The sequence below is a fragment of the Mytilinidion resinicola genome (genome assembly GCF_010093595.1).
Source record: "Mytilinidion resinicola strain CBS 304.34 unplaced genomic scaffold BDZ99scaffold_5, whole genome shotgun sequence".
Lineage (NCBI taxonomy): Eukaryota > Fungi > Ascomycota > Dothideomycetes > Mytilinidiales > Mytilinidiaceae > Mytilinidion > Mytilinidion resinicola.
Genome location: NW_022985441.1, coordinates 2248215 through 2270844, shown reverse-complemented (window position 1 = coordinate 2270844; position 22630 = coordinate 2248215). Strand labels below are relative to the sequence as shown.

The 22630-nt window shown below is 52.0% G+C and overlaps 11 protein-coding genes across 11 annotated transcripts; 2 read left to right on the top strand and 9 right to left on the bottom strand.

Annotated features, from left to right (window-relative positions):
* The first annotated feature begins 224 nt into the window (after positions 1-224).
* Positions 225-1634, top strand: BDZ99DRAFT_460803 (oxalate decarboxylase family bicupin). The gene is made up of 4 exons (XM_033719465.1): positions 225-354; positions 406-539; positions 597-718; positions 768-1634. Exons 1-4 carry the CDS (start codon positions 232-234, stop codon positions 1451-1453), a joined length of 1065 nt encoding a protein of 354 aa, XP_033580592.1. The 5' UTR covers positions 225-231; the 3' UTR covers positions 1454-1634.
* A 279-nt stretch (positions 1635-1913) lies between these two features.
* BDZ99DRAFT_557545 (uncharacterized protein) lies at positions 1914-3098 on the top strand. The gene is made up of 3 exons (XM_033727205.1): positions 1914-2064; positions 2106-2435; positions 2496-3098. The coding sequence occupies exons 1-3, from the start codon at positions 1932-1934 to the stop codon at positions 2915-2917; spliced, it is 885 nt and encodes a 294-aa protein (XP_033580591.1). The 5' UTR covers positions 1914-1931; the 3' UTR covers positions 2918-3098.
* Positions 3099-4019: 921 nt separating this feature from the next.
* On the bottom strand, positions 4020-4472 carry BDZ99DRAFT_474255 (uncharacterized protein; the record flags this gene model as incomplete). Its single annotated transcript, XM_033721892.1, has 1 exon — positions 4020-4472. The coding sequence occupies one exon, from the start codon at positions 4470-4472 to the stop codon at positions 4020-4022; it is 453 nt and encodes a 150-aa protein (XP_033580590.1).
* A 912-nt stretch (positions 4473-5384) lies between these two features.
* On the bottom strand, positions 5385-5834 carry BDZ99DRAFT_381257 (uncharacterized protein; the record flags this gene model as incomplete). Its single annotated transcript, XM_033715229.1, has 1 exon — positions 5385-5834. A coding segment is annotated over one exon (450 nt), but the record flags the coding sequence as incomplete, so codon positions are not given.
* A 1592-nt stretch (positions 5835-7426) lies between these two features.
* On the bottom strand, positions 7427-8349 carry BDZ99DRAFT_412450 (NAD(P)-binding protein; the record flags this gene model as incomplete). The annotated part of the gene is made up of 2 exons (XM_033716654.1): positions 7926-8349; positions 7427-7844 (listed from the first exon to the last, which is right to left on the bottom strand). Coding segments are annotated over exons 1-2 (771 nt in total), but the record flags the coding sequence as incomplete, so codon positions are not given.
* Positions 8350-8620: 271 nt separating this feature from the next.
* BDZ99DRAFT_460800 (alpha/beta-hydrolase) lies at positions 8621-9871 on the bottom strand. The gene has a single exon (XM_033719464.1). The coding sequence runs from the start codon at positions 9838-9840 to the stop codon at positions 8713-8715; it is 1128 nt and encodes a 375-aa protein (XP_033580587.1). The 5' UTR covers positions 9841-9871; the 3' UTR covers positions 8621-8712.
* A 1341-nt stretch (positions 9872-11212) lies between these two features.
* BDZ99DRAFT_474252 (uncharacterized protein) lies at positions 11213-13669 on the bottom strand (the record flags this gene model as incomplete). The annotated part of the gene is made up of 1 exon (XM_033721891.1): positions 11213-13669. The coding sequence occupies one exon, from the start codon at positions 13667-13669 to the stop codon at positions 11213-11215; it is 2457 nt and encodes an 818-aa protein (XP_033580586.1).
* A 380-nt stretch (positions 13670-14049) lies between these two features.
* Positions 14050-15391, bottom strand: BDZ99DRAFT_259573 (uncharacterized protein). Its single transcript, XM_033713774.1, has 4 exons — positions 15351-15391; positions 15231-15292; positions 15032-15147; positions 14050-14935 (listed from the first exon to the last, which is right to left on the bottom strand). Exons 1-4 carry the CDS (start codon positions 15373-15375, stop codon positions 14431-14433), a joined length of 708 nt encoding a protein of 235 aa, XP_033580585.1. The 5' UTR covers positions 15376-15391; the 3' UTR covers positions 14050-14430.
* Positions 15392-15896: 505 nt separating this feature from the next.
* On the bottom strand, positions 15897-16673 carry BDZ99DRAFT_474250 (uncharacterized protein; the record flags this gene model as incomplete). The annotated part of the gene is made up of 1 exon (XM_033721890.1): positions 15897-16673. One exon carries the CDS (start codon positions 16671-16673, stop codon positions 15897-15899), a length of 777 nt encoding a protein of 258 aa, XP_033580584.1.
* Positions 16674-17716: 1043 nt separating this feature from the next.
* On the bottom strand, positions 17717-18477 carry BDZ99DRAFT_474249 (uncharacterized protein; the record flags this gene model as incomplete). The annotated part of the gene is made up of 2 exons (XM_033721889.1): positions 17717-17976; positions 18009-18477. The coding sequence occupies 2 exons, from the start codon at positions 18475-18477 to the stop codon at positions 17717-17719; spliced, it is 729 nt and encodes a 242-aa protein (XP_033580583.1).
* Positions 18478-19962: 1485 nt separating this feature from the next.
* Positions 19963-22183, bottom strand: BDZ99DRAFT_474248 (uncharacterized protein; the record flags this gene model as incomplete). Its single annotated transcript, XM_033721888.1, has 4 exons — positions 19963-20949; positions 21095-21347; positions 21436-21877; positions 21934-22183. 4 exons carry the CDS (start codon positions 22181-22183, stop codon positions 19963-19965), a joined length of 1932 nt encoding a protein of 643 aa, XP_033580582.1.
* Positions 22184-22630: the final 447 nt, after the last annotated feature.

The window sequence follows — 22630 nt, the reverse complement described above, 5'->3', positions numbered from 1 at the left end:
TTTGTCGAAATCCATCCCAATCACATCAATCAACCATCCTACAACATATACGAGAATAAGGGAACACATCCCGAGAATTTTCGTGAGCACCAGCTTCGTTTGAACTGATTTAATCCTCCAAAGCGAAATGGCAACGGTGCCAGCGTCCTCGGTCCGCGAAACAAAGACCGCGAACGACAAAACCCAGATCTCGTTCGTCCGCCGAGCACCGATCATGGAGATATGAAGAATATGCGCTGGTCTTTCGCCGACTCGCATGTCCGAATCGAAGAAGGCGGATGGACGCGGCAGACGACTATTCGTGAGCTTCCTACGAGCGTGGAGCTAGCTGGCGTGAACATGCGATTGGACGAGGTGGAGATCTACCACATAGAAACCCCCGCGTGATTAAAACTGATAGATCAGGGTGTCATCCGAGAACTCCACTGGCACAAAGAAGCGGAATGGGCTTACGTACTAGAGGGAAACGTTCGCATCACGGCACTAGACCCTGAAGGCGGAAGCTTCGTAGATGATCTGGAGAAGGGGGATCTGTGGTAGTATGTGAACCTTCATCACTATCTGTGATGAGCTCGACGCCTAATCAATGCTTACAGCTTCCCATCTGGATATCCCCATTCCCTGCAAGGCCTCAGCCCCAACGGCACCGAATTCCTCCTAATCTTCGACGACGGTAACTTCTCCGAAGAATCCACTTTCCTTCTCACGGACTGGCTTGGTAAGTCATCTCCCCCATGCCCCTCTCGTCTCAGCTAACCCTCCCCAAGCCCATACCCCCAAATCCGTAATCGGCGAAAACTTCCGCCTCGCCCCAGAAGTCTTCAACGCCCTACCAGCCTCCGAAAAATACATTTTCCAAGGCTCCGTTCCGGGCTCCATCGCCGACGAAATCCCCAAGAAGGGCTACAAGAAATCCGCACTCCAGTTCACCCACAAAATGCTCGCCCAAGAAGCCCTCAACGCCACCGGCGGCACCGTCCGCATCACCGACAGCACCAACTTCCCCATCTCCAAAACCGTCGCCGCCGCGCACCTCACCATCGAACCCAACGCGTTGCGCGAAATGCACTGGCATCCCAACGCGGACGAGTGGTCGTTCTTCATCCGTGGTAGAGCGCGAGTGACCATCTTTGGGAGTTCGGGGACGGCGCGGACGTTTGATTATGGGCCGGGGGATGTGGGGATTGTGCCGCGGAATATGGGGCATTTTATTGAAAATCTGAGTGATGAGGAGGAGGTCGAGGTGTTGGAAATTTTTAGGGCGGATAAGTTTCAGGATTTTAGTCTCTTTGAGTGGCTGGGGGAGACCCCGCAGCGGTTGGTACGGGAGCATTTGTTTAAGGGGAGGGAGGAGGAAGGGAGGAAGTTTGAGGAGGCGATTAAGGGCGCGGGGGAGGATCCGATTAGAGGGGTGCCGGTAGAGGGGATAGGGGAGTCGGAGAGGGAGCTGTAGATGTTTCCATATACATTTTACGGTAAGCGCTCGTCCTCTTTGCCTTTACCTTTCCGGAGCTGGGGCTGCTTTTTTGCGTCATCGAGGTGTCACAATAGGACCAGAAATCACAAGTATTGCAGACCATGAGTTGGTTGTATTTACATTACAAATTAATGCTAGCAAAGCGAACCTCCCCCTCTATATTCAGCCTGTCTCTAGGTCCTTTCATCCACGTACAGCACCATACATCGTCCAATCCCCTTCTATAACCATGTTGCGCTCACTTCATCCCATCTGGCGAACTCATGATGCGTGAGCGAGGATGACGTCGGCAGCTTTCTCGGAAATCATGTATACGTTAACAGGTTGCATTGTGTTGAGAGGCTTGTCTGACAGAATCTAGTTGGTGGAAACAGTCGCAGCCGTAAATGAAGGTCAGTAGAACGAGGCATGAACGATATGACATATAAAGACTCATCGGGAAACAGTGTACGGCATGGGCCTCGATCTGGGCACCTTGATTGCGGTCATGGGCACTGTGTATTCTAGGAACCCACTCTCTCTTGATCCAGGATTTTCAATTGGCGGAAAGTCTAGCAAAGTTAGTAATATTCTCGCAACTTGCTTGGGTATGAAAGTCTTCAACTGTCCGGACAAGGCCCTTACTGAGAATATGCAGGAAAACCTCGCGGCCTATCCGCCGCTCACAACCTTATCGAAGCCGACGCCCCTAACACGCGAGATGATGTCTATCTTACTAGAGATGCATCTACTATGAACATGACCAAGTTTCTGGAAATCTATGATTCAATGGGAGACGGCGTCCTTACTTTCGACGACGTTGGTGCCGTATTGCCAAGCAATTTGAGGAAAGCAAGGCATCGAATCCTCATTTCTATAGTGGGCCCTTACACCGGCATGATCGGACGAAATGCCGGATACGCCTTTGCTATTCGTCTTCTGAACAACCACTCCGTTGAGAATCCTCTGGGCCAAATGAGTATGTACCCCTGACCTGTTCTATACCAATTCCAGAAGAGCAAAGCTTACCCCAATGTAGCCAAGAATGTGCTCAAGTCGTTCTGGGCCGTCTACGATGACGACAAGCCGCCTTCCGGCCTAGTGTACGGGAAAGGCCACGAGCAGATCCCCTCCAACTGGTACCGAATCCCCGTGGACTATACCCTCGTCCGACTCAACGTCGACCTCTTCCAGTGGTATCTAAAATATCCCGCCACGCTGTCCATCGGAGGTAACACGGGCAAGGTGAACTCCTTCGTCGGGCTGAATTTCGACGACATCACGGGCGGCGTGCTCAACAGCGCCTCCCTTCTCGAAGGGAACAGCCTCATGTGCTTCGTTCTGGAAGTTGTCAAGACATTTGCGCCAAACAGCCTCGCCACTCTCTTCAAGACTCTGGCGACGCCGCTGGAGCTCGTCACAGACTATTGCTGCGCCGATTCTAAGCCTTGCGTGCCCTGAGTTCGCGGACCTCCAGACGGGTGGAACCAACCTCTGGACGAAACTCATGTCCTTCCCGAGGGCTGCGAAGGCTGGGAGTGCTCTATGATAGCAGATTGTGTTTGATTAAGCCGGTATGGTGCGCATGCCAGCAAATTTAGACATGCTCGCCGCCTATAATGCAGAGTTATTTAGTTCGAGCTGTATACTTAACTAATAATGCTGACTGTGATTGTGTCTATATGATTAAGGGGGCCACTAACTACACACCCCCTTTTACACCCCTTTTTCACTTCACGCACACCCCCCTCCTCTTGGGGCTTCACCACTTTCTGATTGGCTCGGAGCACTGCTGTAGCATCACGTACGGCCTCGCGTATAGCATCACGTACGGCCTCGTCTATAGCATTACGCACGGCCTCGTCTATAGCATTACGCACGGCCTCGTCTATAGCATCACGTGCAGAGAGACGTAAGGGTGAATGCCCGGAGGAAGCTCCGGCCTCTCCGAGCCAATCAGAAAGTGGTGAAGCGCCAAGAGGAGGGGGGTGTGTAGTTAGTGGCCCCCATGATTAAATCACTACCGAAAAGTTCCCAAGATAAATAGCACAGTGCCTAACGGGTTAAGCGGAAGCAAGAGTGAATAGTGATGTAGCAAGTGTATATGAAAGGGAAAAATGATTGCCCAACAGTTGTTTTTTCTTCAATATCGATTATATCGATTAGTATCTGAATCTTCATTCTAGCGAGTACTTCGCCTTCCTCCTATAGCGAACGGTTCCTAATGCTAAGTACAGGCTCGTGGGTATAGAGTGCTAAGGTGGCAGCCATACCACTAGGGGCCAAGCTGATTGTTTTGCAAAACTGCTGGACGTCTCAAAATGATTTTCTAATACGATGGATATCAGATATCATATCCTCGTCGGGTGTGCGAATGTGTGTAATTAGATTACGAGGAGTTTCGGTGATTGGACGACGGCCGAAAACTCAGAGAACTGTGATCTCCATTCGCAGATGTTACGCTTCCGACGGAAATAAAGAATTGGAAATACAGCTTGCAATGCATGATAGACAATTAAAAGTGCAATTAGCTGACAAATGACTAAGAGAGCGCAAAATACTATCAAACGAGTCGAATGATGACTTCGTCCGAGCCTAAGTTGGTATCCAATTCACTGATTTCCTGAGATGATACGCCCTGGATATCGCAAGTTCCCTTCAGCTTGTTCCAGTCCTCTTCTTCCCAAATAGCGCAGCCGACGCGTTCGAATTCGCCATCTCCCCGGTGGATGGGAGCTAACATAACGCAAAGCACCCAGCCTCGCCTGGGTTTTGGCGATTGGCCTGTGTCCAGGATGCTGTTGCATTTATCGCAGTGCGATTGGTGTAGTGATGCTTCGACGAGGGTCTTACAATGGTAACAAGGGAAGCTAGGAGCATATATGATTATTCCTAAGCAGTACACCTCTTGGGCATGACCCTCGTCGATATCAAACATGTATCGACCGCTCGGACGTTTACTTTTCGCGTCTAGCCATTCCTCAGGCCAATCCGCTGGCACACCTTCTGTTCGCATTGTAAAGGCACCTCTAGTGTTCACTAGAAATGATATTTCTGCAATCCAATGTAATGGGGAGGGCTGACTGGGGAGATGACGGCTTTTCTAAGCTTTCCTCGGACGAAGACGTAGGAGCTGTGATATGAATAGCCATGCTGCCCTTTGAGACGAACAACGCGTGCAATGCCAACATAGGTGCGCCACGATTCCCAGGCAGGATGATGTTCTCCTGATAATGGGGAGATAAACCGGAGGTAATCATCGCAAAAGACCCCTCCAGTAAGAGATGTCCAGGAAAACGATGGGCCGTATATTCGGGTTGGACGTAGATAATTTTCATCGGGATAGACCTGGGATGAGGCGCACGGTATCCACAGGAAGTTTCGCAAGTTGGTATTAGAGTCTGCTGCATCCTGGTGACCTATAATGAGCCCCCATACGAAGATGAGTCCGGTTGCCTGCTCAACAGCTTTTGCCATACCCCATATCGCGTTTGAACGGTCCGTATCTATGATCAGTTGTCGCAATGAGAAAGCCCGAATGATTGAACACCAGTCCCCTGGGTTGATTTGGTGACAATTTTTGAAGCCGGGAATGAGCCCCTTTTGGATGGTTCTGATTGGTCTATAGTCACCCCTGGTTCGTCCCCAGCCACCCATCTTACCTGCTAAGTGAGAATCGTCAGATATACAAAGATCTGCTTCATCCACCTTACCCGAAACACAACCCCAGACTACTGTGTGACTTCCGAAGACAAGTTGGCGAGTACTCAGAGCTTGCTCCTGCATTATCCAGCCCCTTTCCCAAAGAGTCATGTCTTGGCTCCAGTTGTACTGGCGCATCCCCTCGGCTCTGCCCCGGAGTGAGAATAAATCTGAGCCGATCTTATTGGCGTTAACTCGTATTCCAGGCAATCTTAGGTCACAACTTCTATTTTCGAGACCATTTCTGGGTGCGAATAGACCATCTACCCGGATTTGGTACGTCCGTGGGATGCGTATTTGCTGCAAAGATGGTGAACAGTGCCCCGCGGTAGATATCACACATCTTTGCGCTCTCTGCCATCCAATCGTCTGTTGAGTCTTGGATGATACATAGCGACTCAATCCACAGGTACCTGATCTTGAATTTTCGAGCCACAACAACAGCGTCAGAGAAGGTAGGTGGCATAGAATCCAGGAGGATGCACATCTTCCTATCAGCGAGCGTTGCTTTGGTAGTCGTCAGAACATGGTCGCTCCACCGGTGACTTAGGGTTAGATATACCCCAGTCTTGGACGGTTCGGTTTCATGTAAGAATGGTTGTTCATCGATAGATCCGACATCAATGACTCGGCTTGGGAGCTTTTTATCGCTGGACATCTGGAAATGATGGCACTCCTTGTGCTCGGATAGATTTCAAGATACTCTCCGGACTCATTCAATGTGGACCCATAGCTTGGCTTCGGGTACTGTGCAATAGAATCTGCTCTGTGTTCGTATTTGAGATGCATGGCTCTGAAAAAAAGGCCTATACGTTGATCAGCTGTAAAACGGCTATTGGAGCCGTAGAATTCTGTAGAGAAGGTTTTCAAAATTTGCACGCAAAGGTGACAGCCCGAAGATGCAGAGGTTTCTAGTGCCTCAAGGCTGGGTTAGTGAACTGTAGTGAACTCGAGGATTGTCCCCCAATTATCTCGAGGGAGCTCATAGGAGCCTTTCTCCCAGTGCTCATGTACACGTCTCGAAAATGGTTACAATGATTGCAGAACATGATTCGGAACGGAAACACTGGACGTTTGTGAGTTGTAGAGCTGTAGAGTGGAGTATTGTAGTCTAGAAGCTTCAGCCTGATCGAAAGCGCTCGCAGTTGAGCACGTGACGAGTATCTGGAGGCGTTTATAAGTATGACGGGTATTCTACCACCTGTGGCTTTGAACACTACAAATCCCTACGACCAGAACATCACAAGCTGCGACGTTGATCTGGACACGAGTCATGTGTCACGCGACTTATAACATCTGCCTAAGAACCTACACGGCTCTGTAGAGCAGCTCATCATGGTGCCTAGAGCACCATTTATTATATGTAAAGAAGAACGGAAGAATTGAATTAGTACTCTCACACGCAACTCTCACACCTCCGCTTCCCACCTTCTCCTAATCTGCCACAATCGCTTCCCTTTGACTGCCCTTGCCCCTTCACGTTGACCAAGACATGTTTCTTTCATATGCTCTAACAGTCTCCTCTCTAGCATCCCACCAGCCGTAAAGCGTCCGCTGGTTTCTCTTCTTATATATACCCCGAATCGCCATATGTGATGGAAGAGAAAGCACGCCCCGCCTAAGATTAGGAGGACCGGAAAAGAAGTGATTTTATATACTGCCAACAATATACGCCCCTTTCTCTAGACATTCCTTCCCACATTCACCCTCTCGCTCGATCACACACTCCCGTCCCTCAACTTCGACTTCTGTACTTCAAACGCCTGCCCCCCTAGCTGCTTTTAAAGGATCACACGCACTCAATTCTTCTAAAACTCCGGCAACTTCGAGAAATACAATCTCTCGAATAGCAGCGTACAACAACCTCGCTCTAACCTCCCCTTACCCCTCCATCCCTCCCACTACCCCTTTCTACTCCCTATACCTCCCCTCACTCCTGCTCCCACCAGCCCCAAACCCCCTATACACCCCCTCCCTGACCTGCTTGCTCACCTCCCGCACCACCTCCTTCAATTCCCCCTCCTCCAAAGCCCCCGGCTCCTTCGCCACCCACCCAGCCCTGGCAGCTTTCACCCCCCTCGCCCGACAATTCCCGCCCACAAGCCACTTCCCCGCCGTTCCCCCAAAAACCGCTTTCAACCCCCCATCGCTCGGCTCAACCTCCACCACGCCCGCGCTCTCCAACAGCCCCTGCGCGGCCATCTCTTTCGCTACCGCGGTGACGAGCGACTTCATCTGGATCTCGCCGCCCGAGCCCGCGGGGACCGGAAACACGTAGCCCGTGGGAAGTTCGGAGATACTTTCGGAGCCGGAGATGTACATCTCCAGCAACCGCCCATAAAACCCCACCAGATCCGCGACATGCACCTGACAATTCCAGTTCTCGCCCCTACCTACCATATGCATCTTGCCCAATTTCAGCGCGTTGGAGATCAGCCAGGGGATCTGCACACTCAATCTGTTCGCGAAGCCCGCTGGGCCGGTTCCCATGCCGTGGATCGCGCTAGGCGCGACGATGGTGATGTGGATGCTTGACGCATGGGCGGGGAGCAGGAGGAAGAGGTCGGATTCGCGGTGCAGATACGTGGGCGAGATTGCAGCGAGGGATGCGGCGTCGGCGTCTGACCAGATGCGGGGTTCGGCGGTGCCGGGGACGGTGGTGGGAGAGATGAGAATGCCTGTGCCGCTGGGGGATGGGGGGGTTTAGGGTGGTGAGTTGGTTTTGAGGGCGGGAATGCTGCGGGACCTCCTCCGGGATCCAACGTACCTTGTATGCAAATACAGCGGCTTCTTCTGTGTTTCTTGAAAGCGTTGGATGAGGCCGGCGACGGCAGCGCGCGCGGAGGGGAGGTGGTCTGAATCTGCTGTGTTGATGAGGATATCTGCTTTACTTGCTTCTTCTTCTATGAGTACTGCGTCGTCTAGGGAACCGAGAATAGGGCGGATGTTGTGAGATTCTGGCCATTTCGCTTTCTCCGGCGATCGAACGAGGGCGGCGATGGTGTAGTTCGGGGGAAAGGTGATGATGTTTGGTAGCAAGGAGGAGAGGATGGAGCCGCCTAAGTAGCCGGTTGCGCCAAGGAGGAGGATGTGAGGAATGGGAGGTGTGGATGAGGACATGGCAGGAACACTGAAGGGTACGAGAGGCTTGGTTTGAGGAGATACTACGGCTAGGGAGAGAGAAGGAAGCCGTGAAGTAGGAAATAACGTCTGCTACGAAATGAGGAAAATTAGACGTATGAAAGGAGAGGTAAAGTATGAAGTTCAGGTAGAGACGTTTCCATATTCCGGTGGGTTCCGAAATGTGATGTCCGATTGGATGGTAGAGACTCTCTTTGACGAGATATCTTCGAATGTATTTTGAAGCTTAAAAATAGTAAAATGCACTTACACACCAAGATTCGGGGTCCGGGGCAGCGCTGCTGTAATATCGCTTGCAAAGATGGCTGCGGGAGCGGAGCGGAGAGCACGTGACCAGAATCCCTGGTCTGAAAGAATAGAACACCTAATGGCGCTTTTCAACTACGCACCTACTATGTACGAGATACCGGATATCAATAACCCTTCCTGCTCTCGTTCACAAAGACTACCTCTGGGTACTTCGAACTGGGGCCATCGAGCACATGCTGCCTCACACCCAGCACCAAATCCAACAACGCCTCCACAAACGTGCTGACCAAAAAGTCCATCCGCGGCGCCCATATCGTACCAAAGCTGCCTGGAATCGCGGTCTTATTCCGCATATCCAGCAGATCGACCCAATCCGCCAAATCGCTGTAGTCCTGATGCGCCGTCCCGGTGATATTAACCCACTGCCAATACCCACTCTGATTCTTGGAAAACGGCGACCAAGTCGGGTCAATCGCGGGCGTGTGCTCGCTGCCCGCCATTAGCAAGAACGGCCGCTTGACGTCCGGCAGCGAGACTTCGGGGAAGAAGCCGCCATCCAGGTTGACGCCGCCGATGATGGAGGGCTCGAGCTCCATTGCGCCCGCTGCGGCAGCACCGCCAATCGAGTGGCCTATCATGACGAAATGCGTCGTGTTGAAGGGCGCTTTGTAGCTCTCGACGAGCGGCGGGAAGAGTTTGTGGATTATCGCCTGCGCGTCCGAGATACGCATCTTGTAGACGTCGGTCATGAGAGTGCGGTTCCAGGTCGCCGTGATATCGATCCCGTAGTATCCATCGCCGCCGTATGGGAACTGCACGTACGGCGCCTCGCCTGGGTGGTCTAGCGCCAGCACCGTGTAGCCGTTCGACGCGAGGGCGGTCGTCAGGTAGCTGTACATTACGGCGTTCTCGCCGCCGCCGGGGCTGAAGATGACGGTGGGCAGGCCGGTGGAGGATTTCAGGGTGGGCGCCTGCCATTGCGTCCACGTTGTGAGGGTTTCGAGGGCGCCTTTCGAGAAGAGGAGCGGGTCGCCCCATACAGAGGCGGTCGTGGGGTCGAGGTAGGGCGCGGTGGTGTTCAGCGGGGTGGGCAGCTGTAGGGTCGGGTAGTAGATGGTCGTGAGGAGGTGGCCAGTACCGTTTGACGGCTTTACCGCGAAGGCGACGGGGTCGTTGGGCGTCGTGTGGTTGAAGACGTGCTGTGTGATGCCCACGCCGTAGGGGCCCGTTGGAGGAGGGAAGGGGATCGCAACAACGGCAGGGAGGAGCGGGAGAAGTGCGGAGAGCTTCATCGTGGTGGAGAGTGCGCAATTGAGGGCCTATGCTGTGAGGGTGAGCAAAAATGGGGTCAGCATGATTTACAGGTTGTCCATTTCGAACGGCGATCAATCTGGCTGCCGTCATGCTGCTCTTGGCTTCTTGGCCGGCGGTTAGTGTACCTGCGCTGCAGCCGGAGCGGTGCGATGTGTGCTATTACGCGGTACGAGGTTACATGGCGGTGATGGGCGGTGATGGCCTGCTCTGGTGTTGAACCGGGCGCGGAGCGAGCGCTGAGAGAGGAAGCTCGGAGGCTTCGGCACAGTGGGGGCCGAGTGCAGACGTCACCTCATCCAAGTGCGCAACACCTTCACTCTTCCCTCGCCCTCCTGAATTGATATACTATGATGCGGCTTGAGAAGGTGCTTGAGGTGATATAGACTCGTTAAACTGGGCAGAAAGATATGAATTTCTAGAATTGCCGTGGGAAAATGCCTCCGCAGCCGTTTCGCACGCTCGGGTCTTCAAGCATCGTGCATTTGGAACAGTCTTCGCTGCCTTATTCATGCGCTGCAAATCTGGCTTCTAGAAACAACTGAGTATGAGTATCCTGAAGCCCTTCAGCTTTTCGAGTACTGTGGAAGAAAGGTATAGTGAGGCGTCTGATCTGGACCGCCGAGACATGACATACACCCCCGAGGATCTAGATCTCACTAAGGCACCTCTGACAGCAGCATCCATGTAGCCAAAATTAAGTTCAGAGAGGCCGGTTTCAGACGCTTATCTAAACAGCATCAACACGCCTTCAAATCTACTGGTAGTGGCTTCACATCCTCCTTTCGAGTCACTCAAGCACGTGGAGCATATGGTCAGAAACGTAGTGAGTAGTTGTTGTATTTCAATTTGTAGTACAAGGACGAGCCTCCGATGATTCCAATTTAGTTGGTGGCCCTAGAATAGTCGCAACATCGCAGAAGAGCACGCATTCGCATGAAAGACAAAATACAACGCAAAACTCAACCGCTAAATCCAAATGCTAAATCCAAAAGAAACACAAAAGAAGACAGAGCAGGAAACATAGGAAAAGTCATTAAAAGCCCCGACCAAGGTGTGGAAAGACGTCGCCAGGTCAATCCATCCTCGTGATAGCCCCAATAATGCAAGGAAAAGTCGTAATAAGACCCCATTAGGGCCGCAAAGCTCCATCCCTCGACCCGTCGTCGGAGTAGAGCCATAAAACAAGAGATAAATCGTCGAAAGACCCAAACAAGGTATGGAAGGACATCGCCAGGTCAATCCGTCCTCTTAATAGCCCTAGAAGAACAAAAGGAAAAGTCGTGGAAAGACCCCGAAGTGGATCTGGAAGCATCAGTCTCACCACCACATCTCCCCCCGAACACCCATTTCCTACAATTCTTCGTCGTCATCATCCTCCACCTGCACACCAAAGAAATGCTGCGCAATCACACGCTTGGTCTGCGCATCGCGCTCCTTGTACTGCTCAAGGTGCCCCCTCAGCTCCTCGTTTTCGGCACTCAAGCCCCGCATCTCCCCCTTCATCGTATCCATTTCGCCGCGCATGCCCTCAATGGCCCTACGCATGTCCCCTATAATGGCCTCCAGCTCGTTGGTCTTGTCTACTGTCTTGTTCAGGTTAACAATAACCTCTGCATTGGTCTTGTCGTATACATTCTGCAGGTTGTGCTGCACCTCGTGCAGCACATGCGCCTGCTCCTCCTGCTCCTCCTGCTCCTCCTGCTCCTCCTGCTCCTCCTGCTCCTCCTGCTCCTCCTGCTCCTCCTCCTCAGTCCGATATCCGTTGAGCTCGTCGCGCACATCGTCTACACGCTCCCACAGCGCGTCGTTGAGGTCCTCCTGCGCCGTGACGTGGTCGTCGAACTCATCACGGAGCACCTCCATCCGGTACTCCGTCTGCGTGAACTTGCCATGCCAATCCCGCTGGATATTGCCGACGTCGCCCAACCAGTCGAGCTGCTGCTGGCGGAGCGCGCCGACGTCGCGGGTGTAATCAGCCCTCAGCGCTTCGACGTCGTGCTGGAGGAGGTCGAGGCGATTGATGGAGAAGCCGTTGTTGGAGGGAGCTGGTGAGCTGGCACGGGACGAGTAGTTGAAGTCGTCAAGGTATTGGGCGCGAGTGCGTGGGGTCATCTCGCGAGCTCGCGGCGACAATTCGCGAGGGAGTGACGGAATGCGAGGAAGAGGCGGGGTGTTGTTGTGGAAGTTGACCCGCGGCAAAGGAACGCGTAAGGGGGGGAGACTCGAGGTCGAGCGGCTGGGGGGGGAGTGCCTCGAGAGGACGCGGCGCCTGGGGGACGGGGAGGTCAGATCGATTACCTCGCGGTCCGTCTTGCGCTGCGGCGTTTGGAACGGAAATCCAAGACTACCACGATGTTGGTACGTCTTTGGAGAGGGAGGAGTCAAGCGGCCGCGCTTGTTACGGCGGTAGGCTGGCGCCAGATGGTCGGGGCTATCCACTCGATATAGAGGGCCATCCTCATCCTCCGGTGCCGAACGCTTCAATCCACGTCGAGGAATAAACGGAATTGGGGCTGGGGTATGAAGGCCGACGCTACTGCGAGGATTGAAAAGAGACGGCGATGGAGAGGTCGGAAACGCTCCAAATCGATCGCACGGACGCTTGGTAGGTGGACCAGTGCTGGAACCAGGAGAAGAGGAAAGATCGCGGCGGCCGCGCTTCAGATCGTGGACATTGGCATATGGTTCTGGAAATCCAGTGCGCTCGTCGAAGACTGTCTGGCGTGAATCAGGCGACGGAGTCCTCAGGAGATTTTCCTGCGGATGAGGGCTGCGAGGATAAGCACGGGGAGTGTACGGCTCCACCGTATCCCGGACTTCCTCGCCATCCATACCAGTCATCGACCGGTCGTCGTCCTCACCGTACGCGTCGTAACCATCCTCATCCCAGTCATCGTGAAGGTCTGGAGATAGAACGCGCTTATAAAATTTGCTCTCTGGCAGATGCATTGGGGAATGACCACCGTACAGGTCATTACACACCACGTCGGGGCTCCACTCCCCGGCGTAGCCGTTCCCCTCGGCCTCACTCCGACGTCTCGCATCCGCCAACATGGCCGCAGCGCGCTCCGCCTCATAGGGCTCGCGTGGATAGTAGGGAAGCGTGAAATTCAGGTTCGGCTTACGGGGCTCAGGGACGCTGTGGAGGTCATGAATCGGGAGGTCATGAATGGGAACATCGAGGATGGGAACATTGAGGTTATTAGGGTCAAAGAGATCGAAAGGACCCTCCGTGCTGTCGTCGTTGCGCCGATAAGGAGACCTGCCGCCGTAGGTATGTGGCGAAGTACGGTATCCCTGACCGTCCTCTTGGCTGTGATGTTGTTGGTTGAAGTCATTACGAACTTCTTCCAACGTCCTCCCAGCGCCGGTTTCGCTGCGAGGAGAGCTGCCGCCGTCGGGGGAAGGCATACCATACTGGCCGCCAAGGCCCATGTCTGAGGCCGGGTAGGTGACCGGATCGAATTCCTCTCGATCGTCCTGGTGGATATACTCTTCCACGTCGTAACCTCGGAGAACAACCCTGTCGTATCGAGCAGCGTGGGTGAGAGTCCTCTCCATGCTGGACTCACGGCTGGGTTCACCGGCGCTGAATCCCTCCGTGGTGGACGTGTAGAATGAATCTACAGATGGAGATCTAGAGGACAGCTGGTTGCAGGGAGGCGAGTCGCCGCGCATGGTATGCGAGGACGCTTCGGATGGCGGAGTTGGTGAACGGCCCTGGCTGATGGACTTGGCCTGGCGACGCGCGAGGGCAGCTTGCGACGCCGACTTGCGGGAAGAGCGTGTGGAGGTGGAAGAAGTCATTTTGGGATGGTGAATCGGATTTGGAGAACTGGAGATGATGGTGTTAGCTTTCGCGTATAGGGATATGTTGTCTGGAAGAGGTATATGGAAGGCTCCCTAGCAAGGCAGCGACGAGGTGATGAGGGAAACTTACGAGATTAGAGGACTTTGTTAGGTGGTGGTGGTGTGCTGCGGGAATGCCAGATCAAGGTTTGTCTGGAGACAAGCTGAGCGGGGGGAAGCTGCTGGAGATGTAGGTGGGCTGAGTGCTAAAGCTGGTTGCTGGTGCTGTTGGTAGTTGCTGCAAGATTGCAAGATTGCTTTGGCAAGGCAGTGGAGTTTGGAAGTCTGCTTTTGGTGTGGTGGTTGGAAAGAAAGCTGGTGTAGAAGAGAGGCAGGTTGGGCGCCGGAGGACGTTCTTTTATGTCCAGCATTTCGAGGTTGGATAATTCACCTTTCTACAACGAAGCTCACGCGCGCGACCTGCACGACCCGCCGCCAAGCCTTGGAAGCTCCCTCTGCTTCTCCCACAATCACTTGTCCAGAAGGTTCGTGATAACCCGCATTTTCCTTTTTAGAGGATTGGCGTGGAGAGGACTGGAGCATGGCTGGCTGGCATCAGGGGCAGTCCCAACCTGCCAAGCCTCCCCTATCCCCATCCCATTCTTCCTCACGACCAATATAACGATAGAGAGAATCAGCGAAGCTAAATCGTGTATTGAACCTACCATTAATTATGACCTCCATCATCATTCTCTCCTCATCCAGCTCATCGACCATCGTTACCCCAACGAGCCCCCGACAACCCTCCACCGTCCCACCCCCCTCCTCCCGTTTCTCCACGCCCCATTCTGCTCTTGATTCCTCCCCACTGCTGGGCTCTTCAAATGGACATCATACACGAACTTCTTGCTCGCATAAATCTCCAATGTCCTAATTTCCTCTCCCTCCCCCGCCGCTTTCTCTTCCTCTTGAATCCCAGCTTCCACAGCCGCAACATAATACCCCAACACATCCTCCTCCTCCTCCTCTTCACAGTATCCCGCAAACTCTCTCCAACCTTGTAATGCCCTTAACGCAGTCCCGGGCCTGAAACCGAACATAGCTGTGACGATGAAGAGGTCTTCTACAGGTGTGGTCGCGAGCGAGGGGCGATAGAAGGAGACGCCTGGGAGGAGTTTTTGGGTGGGTTGGATGGTAGATAGTGTCTCGAGGACGGAGTTGAGGGTTAGGTTGGAGGGGTTGTAGCCGTCGGAGGCCCAAGTGGAGATGGGGGAGGGAGGGATTCTGGGTGGGCGTATGAGCTGACGTGACTAGCGGTTGGGGGTGATTAGAGAAGGGACAGGGCAAGTGCGCGAGCAATGAAGGGAAAGGTACAGTTACTCTTCGATGAGAAGCACTGGAGTCGCATCCGCGGGGTCGTCGGGGATGCAGATGCAGAACTTGGAGAGGCCGGCGGATACAGCGTGGGGTTGGAGGGGGGTTAGGATGGTAACGACCTGAGGATATGTTACGAGGGATATTGATGCTTGGAAAGGAGTATCATGCTGAATTGGCCAGGATACAGTTGAAAATGCCATACCTTTTCCCGATCTTCTGCGGAGTTCGCTTCGAAGGTTGTGAGGTGGATGGTTGAAGTCATTATGAACGATATGAGAGAAAAGACACCGCCGCCCAGAAGGTCCTTATATAATCATTTAGTTGAAGAAATACGACGCCACTGTCATTATTATGCTGGAAAGATGATTGCAGTTGAGGCTATGGGATGGGATGTCGTTGTCTTTGAGTGTCATAGAGTGAGTGGGGAAGGCTACTGGTAGCTGGTAAGCTAGTTAGGAGCGAAGGGCCGACTCGGCGACTCTGTCAGCGGCTCGGCGGTATTGCCCGGATGGCATATGCTTGATTAGGTAGGTCATTGCGGGTGCATCCAACCAAAATGAATTGTAGCTTGTCGATGATGAGTCCTTAGAGGCTAACAAACAACATTTTGATCCTCGTCGGCCTAATCTACCAGCATAGCGCTCGGGGTCAACCATAGAAGAAGCAATTTGCAAGGTTCTGAAATAGTATTGCATAATGTTTACAGAGGACTTGAACGCAAGACAAGCCGTAGTCATTCCACACAGAGCCTTATCTCCACTGACCTTCTCAAGGCCCTGACCAGATCCGTATCGCCTTCCTCGGAGTTGCCCCCTTGACTAGATCGGTAGAAGCCCAAAGGCGGTTTACCTAGGCCCCGAAGGGATCTCTAGTCACGCCCGGTCTGGACATCCATATCAACCTTCCAAGCCCAAGCATCCCAGGGGGAAGAAAATGCTTTCATATGGTCAGGAGTGCCCCACAACAGCACAATAGATCTCATGTGTCGACAAGTCCACCCTTTCCTGCTTGGCTTCCGAATGACTTCACCTTCGAAGAATTTGACGAGGGCCATGATCAGTTCCTCGAGCATAGTAAGAGAGCAGAAGTATCTGAAGGACAGCGCAGTCATGTCGTAGAGCATCATATCCAGAATGCGCTGTTCGAAGTCCGCGCGAGCCCCAGGCCCTTTACTAGCATTATACATGATGACATCGATGATAATGCTGAACATCTTGTTTTCGGTGTTGGGGTCCTCGCGAAGGCGGCTAACTAGCTGGTCCAAAGTCTCGTTCGCGTTCAAGAAGCTCATGCCGCGCTTGACCATGTTGGTTTCCGTGCCCTTGACCTGGTCCCAATCGTCAGGTTTTCTGTCGGAACCGAAGTTTCGTTCTTGTTCAATCATTCTCTTGACGTTATCCTGGCGCTCTCCAGTGTGGCTTTCAGCAAAGCGGTAGAGACGACCGGAGTAGGATAGATTGAGTGGAGCGTTCGCAGGTGTTGCAGTATTGGACACAAGCCGGGCAATTGGTGCAGCGGGGGGGAGGGCGTTGAGATTATCGGTCAGTGGCTGCGCTCCGCCATCTCCTCCGCCACTACCTCCGTTGTGTCCTTCCTCTTTGTCCATGTCCTCTGCGCTATTCATTGCTCCATCATGGGACGCCATCGCGATGCACGAGTTCCTGTGATCAGCTTAGTGAGACAAACGATGATGAAGAATATCGCGTAGCGTGGGGCAATGTATATACATTGGAAGAGGTTTCTATTGCGTTCTAGTGACAAACGGTTGTGATGAAAATTTTGAGTTTGTGCTGTCCTGCCCAAACTTTTGTTCTAGTATTGTAGCTTGCGCTGATGAATAATGGCGACTGAGCATTGAGCAAATAGTGAGTCACCGGGCTTATTTCCTACGTAGCCACTCATAGTGAGCATTTTAGATTGTTTGAGTGTCGACTATGGCCATCACGATCTAATATGCAATGTGTGTAAAGTAGTAGTGTTTTCTCCCTTTCCTCCAATACTTATTGATAAAGATCACTCTCGAAGCACTTGGCTAAACGAATCGCCATAGGCAGCCCCCATGTCCGCATCTGAGATCCTGAACTCTGTTTTTTACGCCTTTGTTGAATGGAGACTGAAAGGCCGAAGTGTCTCCAAACTCCTAGGATGTGTTTTTCCATACTCTGTGATTGTTTCAGGTGTATCAAGTTAGAATACGTAAGAGGGATTTGATACCATGTCTGCGATGGATACGAGATAAGACAGATCTTAGAAGAGCGTCACTTGCACGTTGTCACCACGATGTCATTCAGTAATTGAAGTTGAGGTGGAATGGAGTAGCATTGTGATTGACTTTCTACGGTATTCTGAAGAAGAAGAGTCCTCTACTACAACTGGAAGCAACTACCACTATATCTAGCTGCGGCCTATGCAAGGTGTCCGAGCTTCTTGGTTGTCGTATTGTTGGGTTGAGTCGAGAAGTCGAAAGGTAATCTAGCTGGTAGTATTGCGGTAATCTCTTCGTATAGTTTTGCACAAGAAACGCGGTCCAATCCGATTGGTATGATGAGTCGCCATACCAAGCCACCATACCCACGTCTGAGATTCCGACCGATGCTTCGAACGGTAGTGTTCATATCATAATGCTTGTATGAAACATGAAGTTGACAGTATCTTCATCACACAGTGACGTACCGTTCCCTTCGACCTTCAAGAATCCGTAGTGTCGAAAGGATAGACAATCTGTTCCATTGCCCATTTTTGGTATTCAGTGCCGTACTCTGAGACCATGTAGAATACGTCATGGTATATATTGTCGGTGGTATCAGGATTCAGTATGATGAAGATTTCCTGGTACTTAACGAAAGCCAACACAAGTTCCTCGAATGTGGTAATCGTGCAGAAGTTTTTGAGGGCCATCGCGTCCAGCTCCGCAACCATATTGTGCAAGATATACTTCTCAATCACGCCTTGAGACAGTCGTCTTTTGCTCGCCCCATACGCAAGAGCATCCAGGAGAATGCTAAGCATCTTGTTTTCTTCCGTCGCCTCACGACGCAGGCGGCTGTGCAATTCTTCCATTCCCTCGTTCGCATTGCGATGTGCTTCGACCATCTTGACACCGCGAGCCGCGAAAGCTCTGTCAGGTTCAAATTCTCGGTCGCGTGCTGGTATGAATCGAATTGTAGGGCGAGAGTCTTGGCCTTGGCTTCGATTTTATCGTGAACCGTCTGGACGTAAGGGGTCTGCGGATTGCCGTCGTTCGGGAACCGGTTGATGAACGGATTTTCAAGACCGGGTACGGTGAGTGAGTTCATGTAGAGCCCATCGATGGAGTGAGTTTGTCCGATTCCTCCGCCATTGCCTTCATTCCCTTGGCTTCCGTCGTTGTTATATTCTGTTTCGTTGCAGGAGCTTCCTCGAATGTCCTCTGTGCTACCAGCTTGCTCCTCTTGCGGAAGCATAGTCATTGTCGTGATGCAGAATGTGTGCGAAATTTGATTGATGGAGATGAAGTGGGTGACGAGGTCATTACCTGGCGAGCAGCAGGATCTAAGATGGACTTAGCGCTGATTACTATGATGGGATATCTCACCGCACGTGAAAGAGAGTGAAGTTGTCATATCTTAGCGACGGGTCATCAATTCTGAAGTACGGCACCTGTTTCTCCCATGTGATGTTCTTTTACTCTCAAAAGCTTGAAGGTGTTTTAGTATCCCTTTTGGATACTGGTGATTGACGCTGTCTGAGATGGCATGGTGAGGTCAAAATCGTTCAAAGCGATCTGCTTGCACCTTTTTCCGATTCTTCAAAATACATCAAAGGACTTCATATAGTGATAGACTATTTATATAGATGTAGACCGTAGTATTACACTACCTCGAGCTCCCTAATATCCATATTCCCTCCTCTGTCCCCAAGCCCCAATTCCCACCAACCCCAACGGCCTGAACACCTCTACAAAGAAGTTTGTCGAAGCATCAATTCCCCAAAGAGTATAGTCCCACATCATCGCCACGGTCTCAATATAGACGGCCCCCTCCCTCTCAGTCTCTCCGTGCACTAAGTCTCCATCTCCTTGGTCAAAGCCGCGGAAAGGTTACCAAACATCTTACCTTCGCAAGCAGGCATGAAGCTCGAAGCATCCAGTTGGTAGGTGACTAATCCCCTCGTTCTCCCCTCCACCCCTTCTTGTGGAACTGTCACCGTTATACTGGCATGAATCGTAGCGACGACGAGGACGCCAACCACTTTGTCTTCCTATATAGGACCGAAGCGGGCGCAGCATCGCAGCTCTATCGATTCTATCAGCTATTGAGAGGGTTAGGGCGACTTCGGTCTTTGGAGATTATGGGTCTGTAAGGCGGGGGTGGTAGGACAGTTCTCTGAAAGTTTCAGAGGAGGGGTCAAGGTATTGGCGCTCGACAAAACACTCTCCAGGCTTGGAGTTTGCTTCAGCGCGAAGGGTGAGGTAAGATGGGCAGTGGGTTTGGAGACCTCTGGGTATCTGGGGATGAGCGAGTTGATAAGGTAGCTGGATGAGAGTAGGTGGGCGGGTAGCTTGGCCGTCGAGTTTGCAGCTTCCAAGTTCTGCTTGAATTATTCCTGTGTCTCGTTGGGTAGGTTGTCTACGTTTCTTCCCATGGTATTGAACCCCAGTGAGCAGAAAGTGAGCTGCACTATACTTCTTATAAACCACATCGACTTAAAGCCTTCGGGTCTGTACATCCTAGCTAGAATGAAAACGATACCTGGGAAGGCGTCAGGCGACTACTTATTTTCCAAAGACTGTACTGGAGATCAGAGAGTATCTATCACATATCAAGACATTAAGAACTGGTGAGTAACGTTGCAAGGGTTCCATGTAACTTTGTCATTTTGTATGAGGAGATTTTCCATGAGAAGACGCTCTTGAATTATCCAGGCTTCTAAGTCATAGTAGCTGACGGTTGAGGCTACCATTCATAGTCGTCATCCCTCTCCCACCAGCATTGACGCAAGCATGCTTCGACGTGGTATTTCGCACCAACAACTCTGACCCCAGCAAGCAGCATAATAAATATACCTTCCTGGTCTTCCGGATACCGAACCAGCATGCTTTCCAGAACTTTGAAGACGGCCACGACCAAATCTTCCACTGTCGTGATCGAGCACAAGTACTTGAAAGCCATGACGTCGACTCTCGGTAGGCTGGTCGGGTAAGATACGAACAAGAGCAAAAGCCGCTCAACTATCTCTTGCGAGACTGTTTCCTTGATGAGAGCGTAGGCGATGGCGTCGATAGATACGCTCAACATCTCGTCGTCGTCGGTTGGCTCGCGACGAAGGCGCATTCGAAAATCATGGAGGGTTTCGTTGGCATGACTGAGGCTCTCGATGTGCTTGATGACGGCGTCTTCGATCATTTCCGAGTTGGTCTCTCCCATAGCGATTATACCTGTACTTGTATGTTGTGATGCAGATGGAAGAGGCTCCAGTGCGAGGTGACGCTGTACCTGATCTTCGAGAAAGTCGCGATTCGATACTCGTTGACGAAGGTTTGGTGGTAGCTGCAAGATGAAGATCGGATTGTCGACGGGCACGAAGAGTGACTGGATGTACGCAGCTTCCATAAGCTTGAGATCTGACACTCCTCCATCTTGAATGTTGTCATCGGTAGCTCCTCCGTGCTTGTTTCCTTCAGTGTTCTTCCCTGCCTGGTTCCCTCTCATGTCTCCTGCCTCACCGGGAGAGTCGTCTTCAGACTCCATGTTGACGGTGTAGGGTGAATGGGGTGGTTGAAGTGAGAAGAAGAGATTCGCTCGACGGTGAAGCGAAACAGTCGTTTGTAGGCTGTGGCTAGTGTAGATGACTAAAACCACGTCACTGATCGTGGCGCTGATATCTTGGGTGTCGCCCACGTTGGCACGAAGTAGGAGTGAGATGCTCTGCAGTGAGGCACCCTAGCGGATGAGATCTTAAACACTGTAATATGGCTGACTGTTTAGGATCTCACTTTCGTATCTAGTATTGCTTCAGCTGCTCCAAGGATTTCGTGGGATTTCACGTGAGGAGCATCTTCAGCGGCGATTTGTGATATGTAGATACTCTACACAAGCTCATAGACATGGAGATCTTGAAGTTAGAACGACATTTGGGGAGCTTCATAGTGTTTCCAAAAGATGTTGGACTACATTGTATCAAAGTGGTGCCATTTTGGAGGACTGGGGAGTACTTGAAATTCTGAGGTGAACAGGCAATTCGGCAAAGACGAGCCAGCATGGCTGCGTAATTCTGATCTGATCCGCAAAGCCCGAATTCCCGCATGATGCTATTCCAAAGTATCCGCGACCTTTTAGAACTTGAAAATGTTTACAGCATGTTAAAGAACCCATGTCCACGACGGCGATGCCCCCGTAGCTTAGCCCTTCAACTCTCCACGCTCCCACATATGCGCAATACCGAATCGAATGCCATCAGGGTCATCGCTGAGAACTTTAAGAAGTGCATCCAGCTGACCGTCGATATTCCCACTATCATATGCCATCGCCCTTTCGTTCAATTCGTACTCGGTACGGCATCGGTACAAACAAGCTGTGACGTCTATCTGGCAAAGTGCCATTCTGACCAGGCCCCACACTCCATCCGAGTCCACTGTTTGAACGTCGATATGCTCAGACACGTATCTCTTCAGGACGCCGCGCAGGTGATACGTCTCTATCAGCGCACCATGTGGATCTTGGCTAAGGAATTCCTCATATTCGCGGTACATCTCCCGGTCGTCCTCGGTATCTTCCTGATCCTTAGGCTTGTGGAGCGCCTTGAAGTATTCGATCATGGCTAATTCGAGGTTGGATTCGGTGGGGTTTAGGGGCCGGATGGTCGGATAAGCTGTGGTCTTGTGAGTAAAGTTCGAATGAACGGGAGGCGGCGCGCAGAGTACTTACCGCGTTTTGCGATAGACATACTCGCGAAGGCAGTACTAAGAGACGCGTCATCGGAACTGTCCGGTTGCGGTGTAATAACCTTCTCCAGGATGTGCTGCCCACCGAGGTAGAACCCAAGCTTGAACAAGTCGTCCGCCGTGAGGTGCGTTGCGTTCTCCCAATTTTGCCAACCATTCGGAATGTAGTGACGCTCAAGGTCATCTTCGCCGGCCAAGGCCAGGCGCGAAAAGACGGCGCTGATCTCTGCCATGGTAGATTGAGGACCATGTAGTCGAGTGACGCGGTGATGCTACGCTCACGGATATGCTGATGGTGAGGAGAGTTTGTTCTCTGTCGGCCTGGCAACGGAGGTAGATAGTGGCCTCTATAAGCTAGCATGTGGTATCGAAACATTGCGCAGTCACCTTTTTCGATGAATAGGGATTAGCAGTTCAGGCCATTTTATGCTGTCCTCAATTCACGTCAAAGTCAGGGATGTAGAGTTTTAGGCGGTGATAAGGCATAGCTGCCATACATCTGAAATGCTACTCAATGCAAAAGTGATGGCGAGCATGTCTATATCAAGAAGAACAGAAGAGAAACAGACAGTGAGGAAGAAGTTCCGGTGTGATCCTTCCGCGACTTTTTCGTTTCTCAAATAGTATCCTTTCCCGCCAGGATACCTGCCCAGAGTTCGCACATGTACTGTTGATCAGGG

Coding starts and splice junctions, on each gene's coding strand:
- BDZ99DRAFT_557545 (XM_033727205.1), top strand. CDS start 1,932: ATGGGCCTCGATCTGGGCACCTTGATTGCGGTCATGGGCACTGTGTAT. Junction 2,065..2,105: donor TATTCTCGCAACTTGCTTGG/GTATGAAAGTCT, acceptor GCCCTTACTGAG/AATATGCAGGAAAACCTCGC. Junction 2,436..2,495: donor GAATCCTCTGGGCCAAATGA/GTATGTACCCCT, acceptor ACCCCAATGTAG/CCAAGAATGTGCTCAAGTCG.
- BDZ99DRAFT_259573 (XM_033713774.1), bottom strand. CDS start 15,375: ATGACAGTGGCGTCGTATTTCTTCA. Junction 15,293..15,350: donor AGTGGCGTCGTATTTCTTCA/ACTAAATGATTA, acceptor TCATATCGTTCA/TAATGACTTCAACCATCCAC. Junction 15,148..15,230: donor CCGCAGAAGATCGGGAAAAG/GTATGGCATTTT, acceptor ACATATCCTCAG/GTCGTTACCATCCTAACCCC.
- BDZ99DRAFT_460803 (XM_033719465.1), top strand. CDS start 232: ATGCGCTGGTCTTTCGCCGACTCGCATGTCCGAATCGAAGAAGGCGGA. Junction 355..405: donor TGAACATGCGATTGGACGAG/GTGGAGATCTAC, acceptor CTGATAGATCAG/GGTGTCATCCGAGAACTCCA. Junction 540..596: donor GAGAAGGGGGATCTGTGGTA/GTATGTGAACCT, acceptor CAATGCTTACAG/CTTCCCATCTGGATATCCCC.
- BDZ99DRAFT_460800 (XM_033719464.1), bottom strand. CDS start 9,840: ATGAAGCTCTCCGCACTTCTCCCGCTCCTCCCTGCCGTTGTTGCGATC.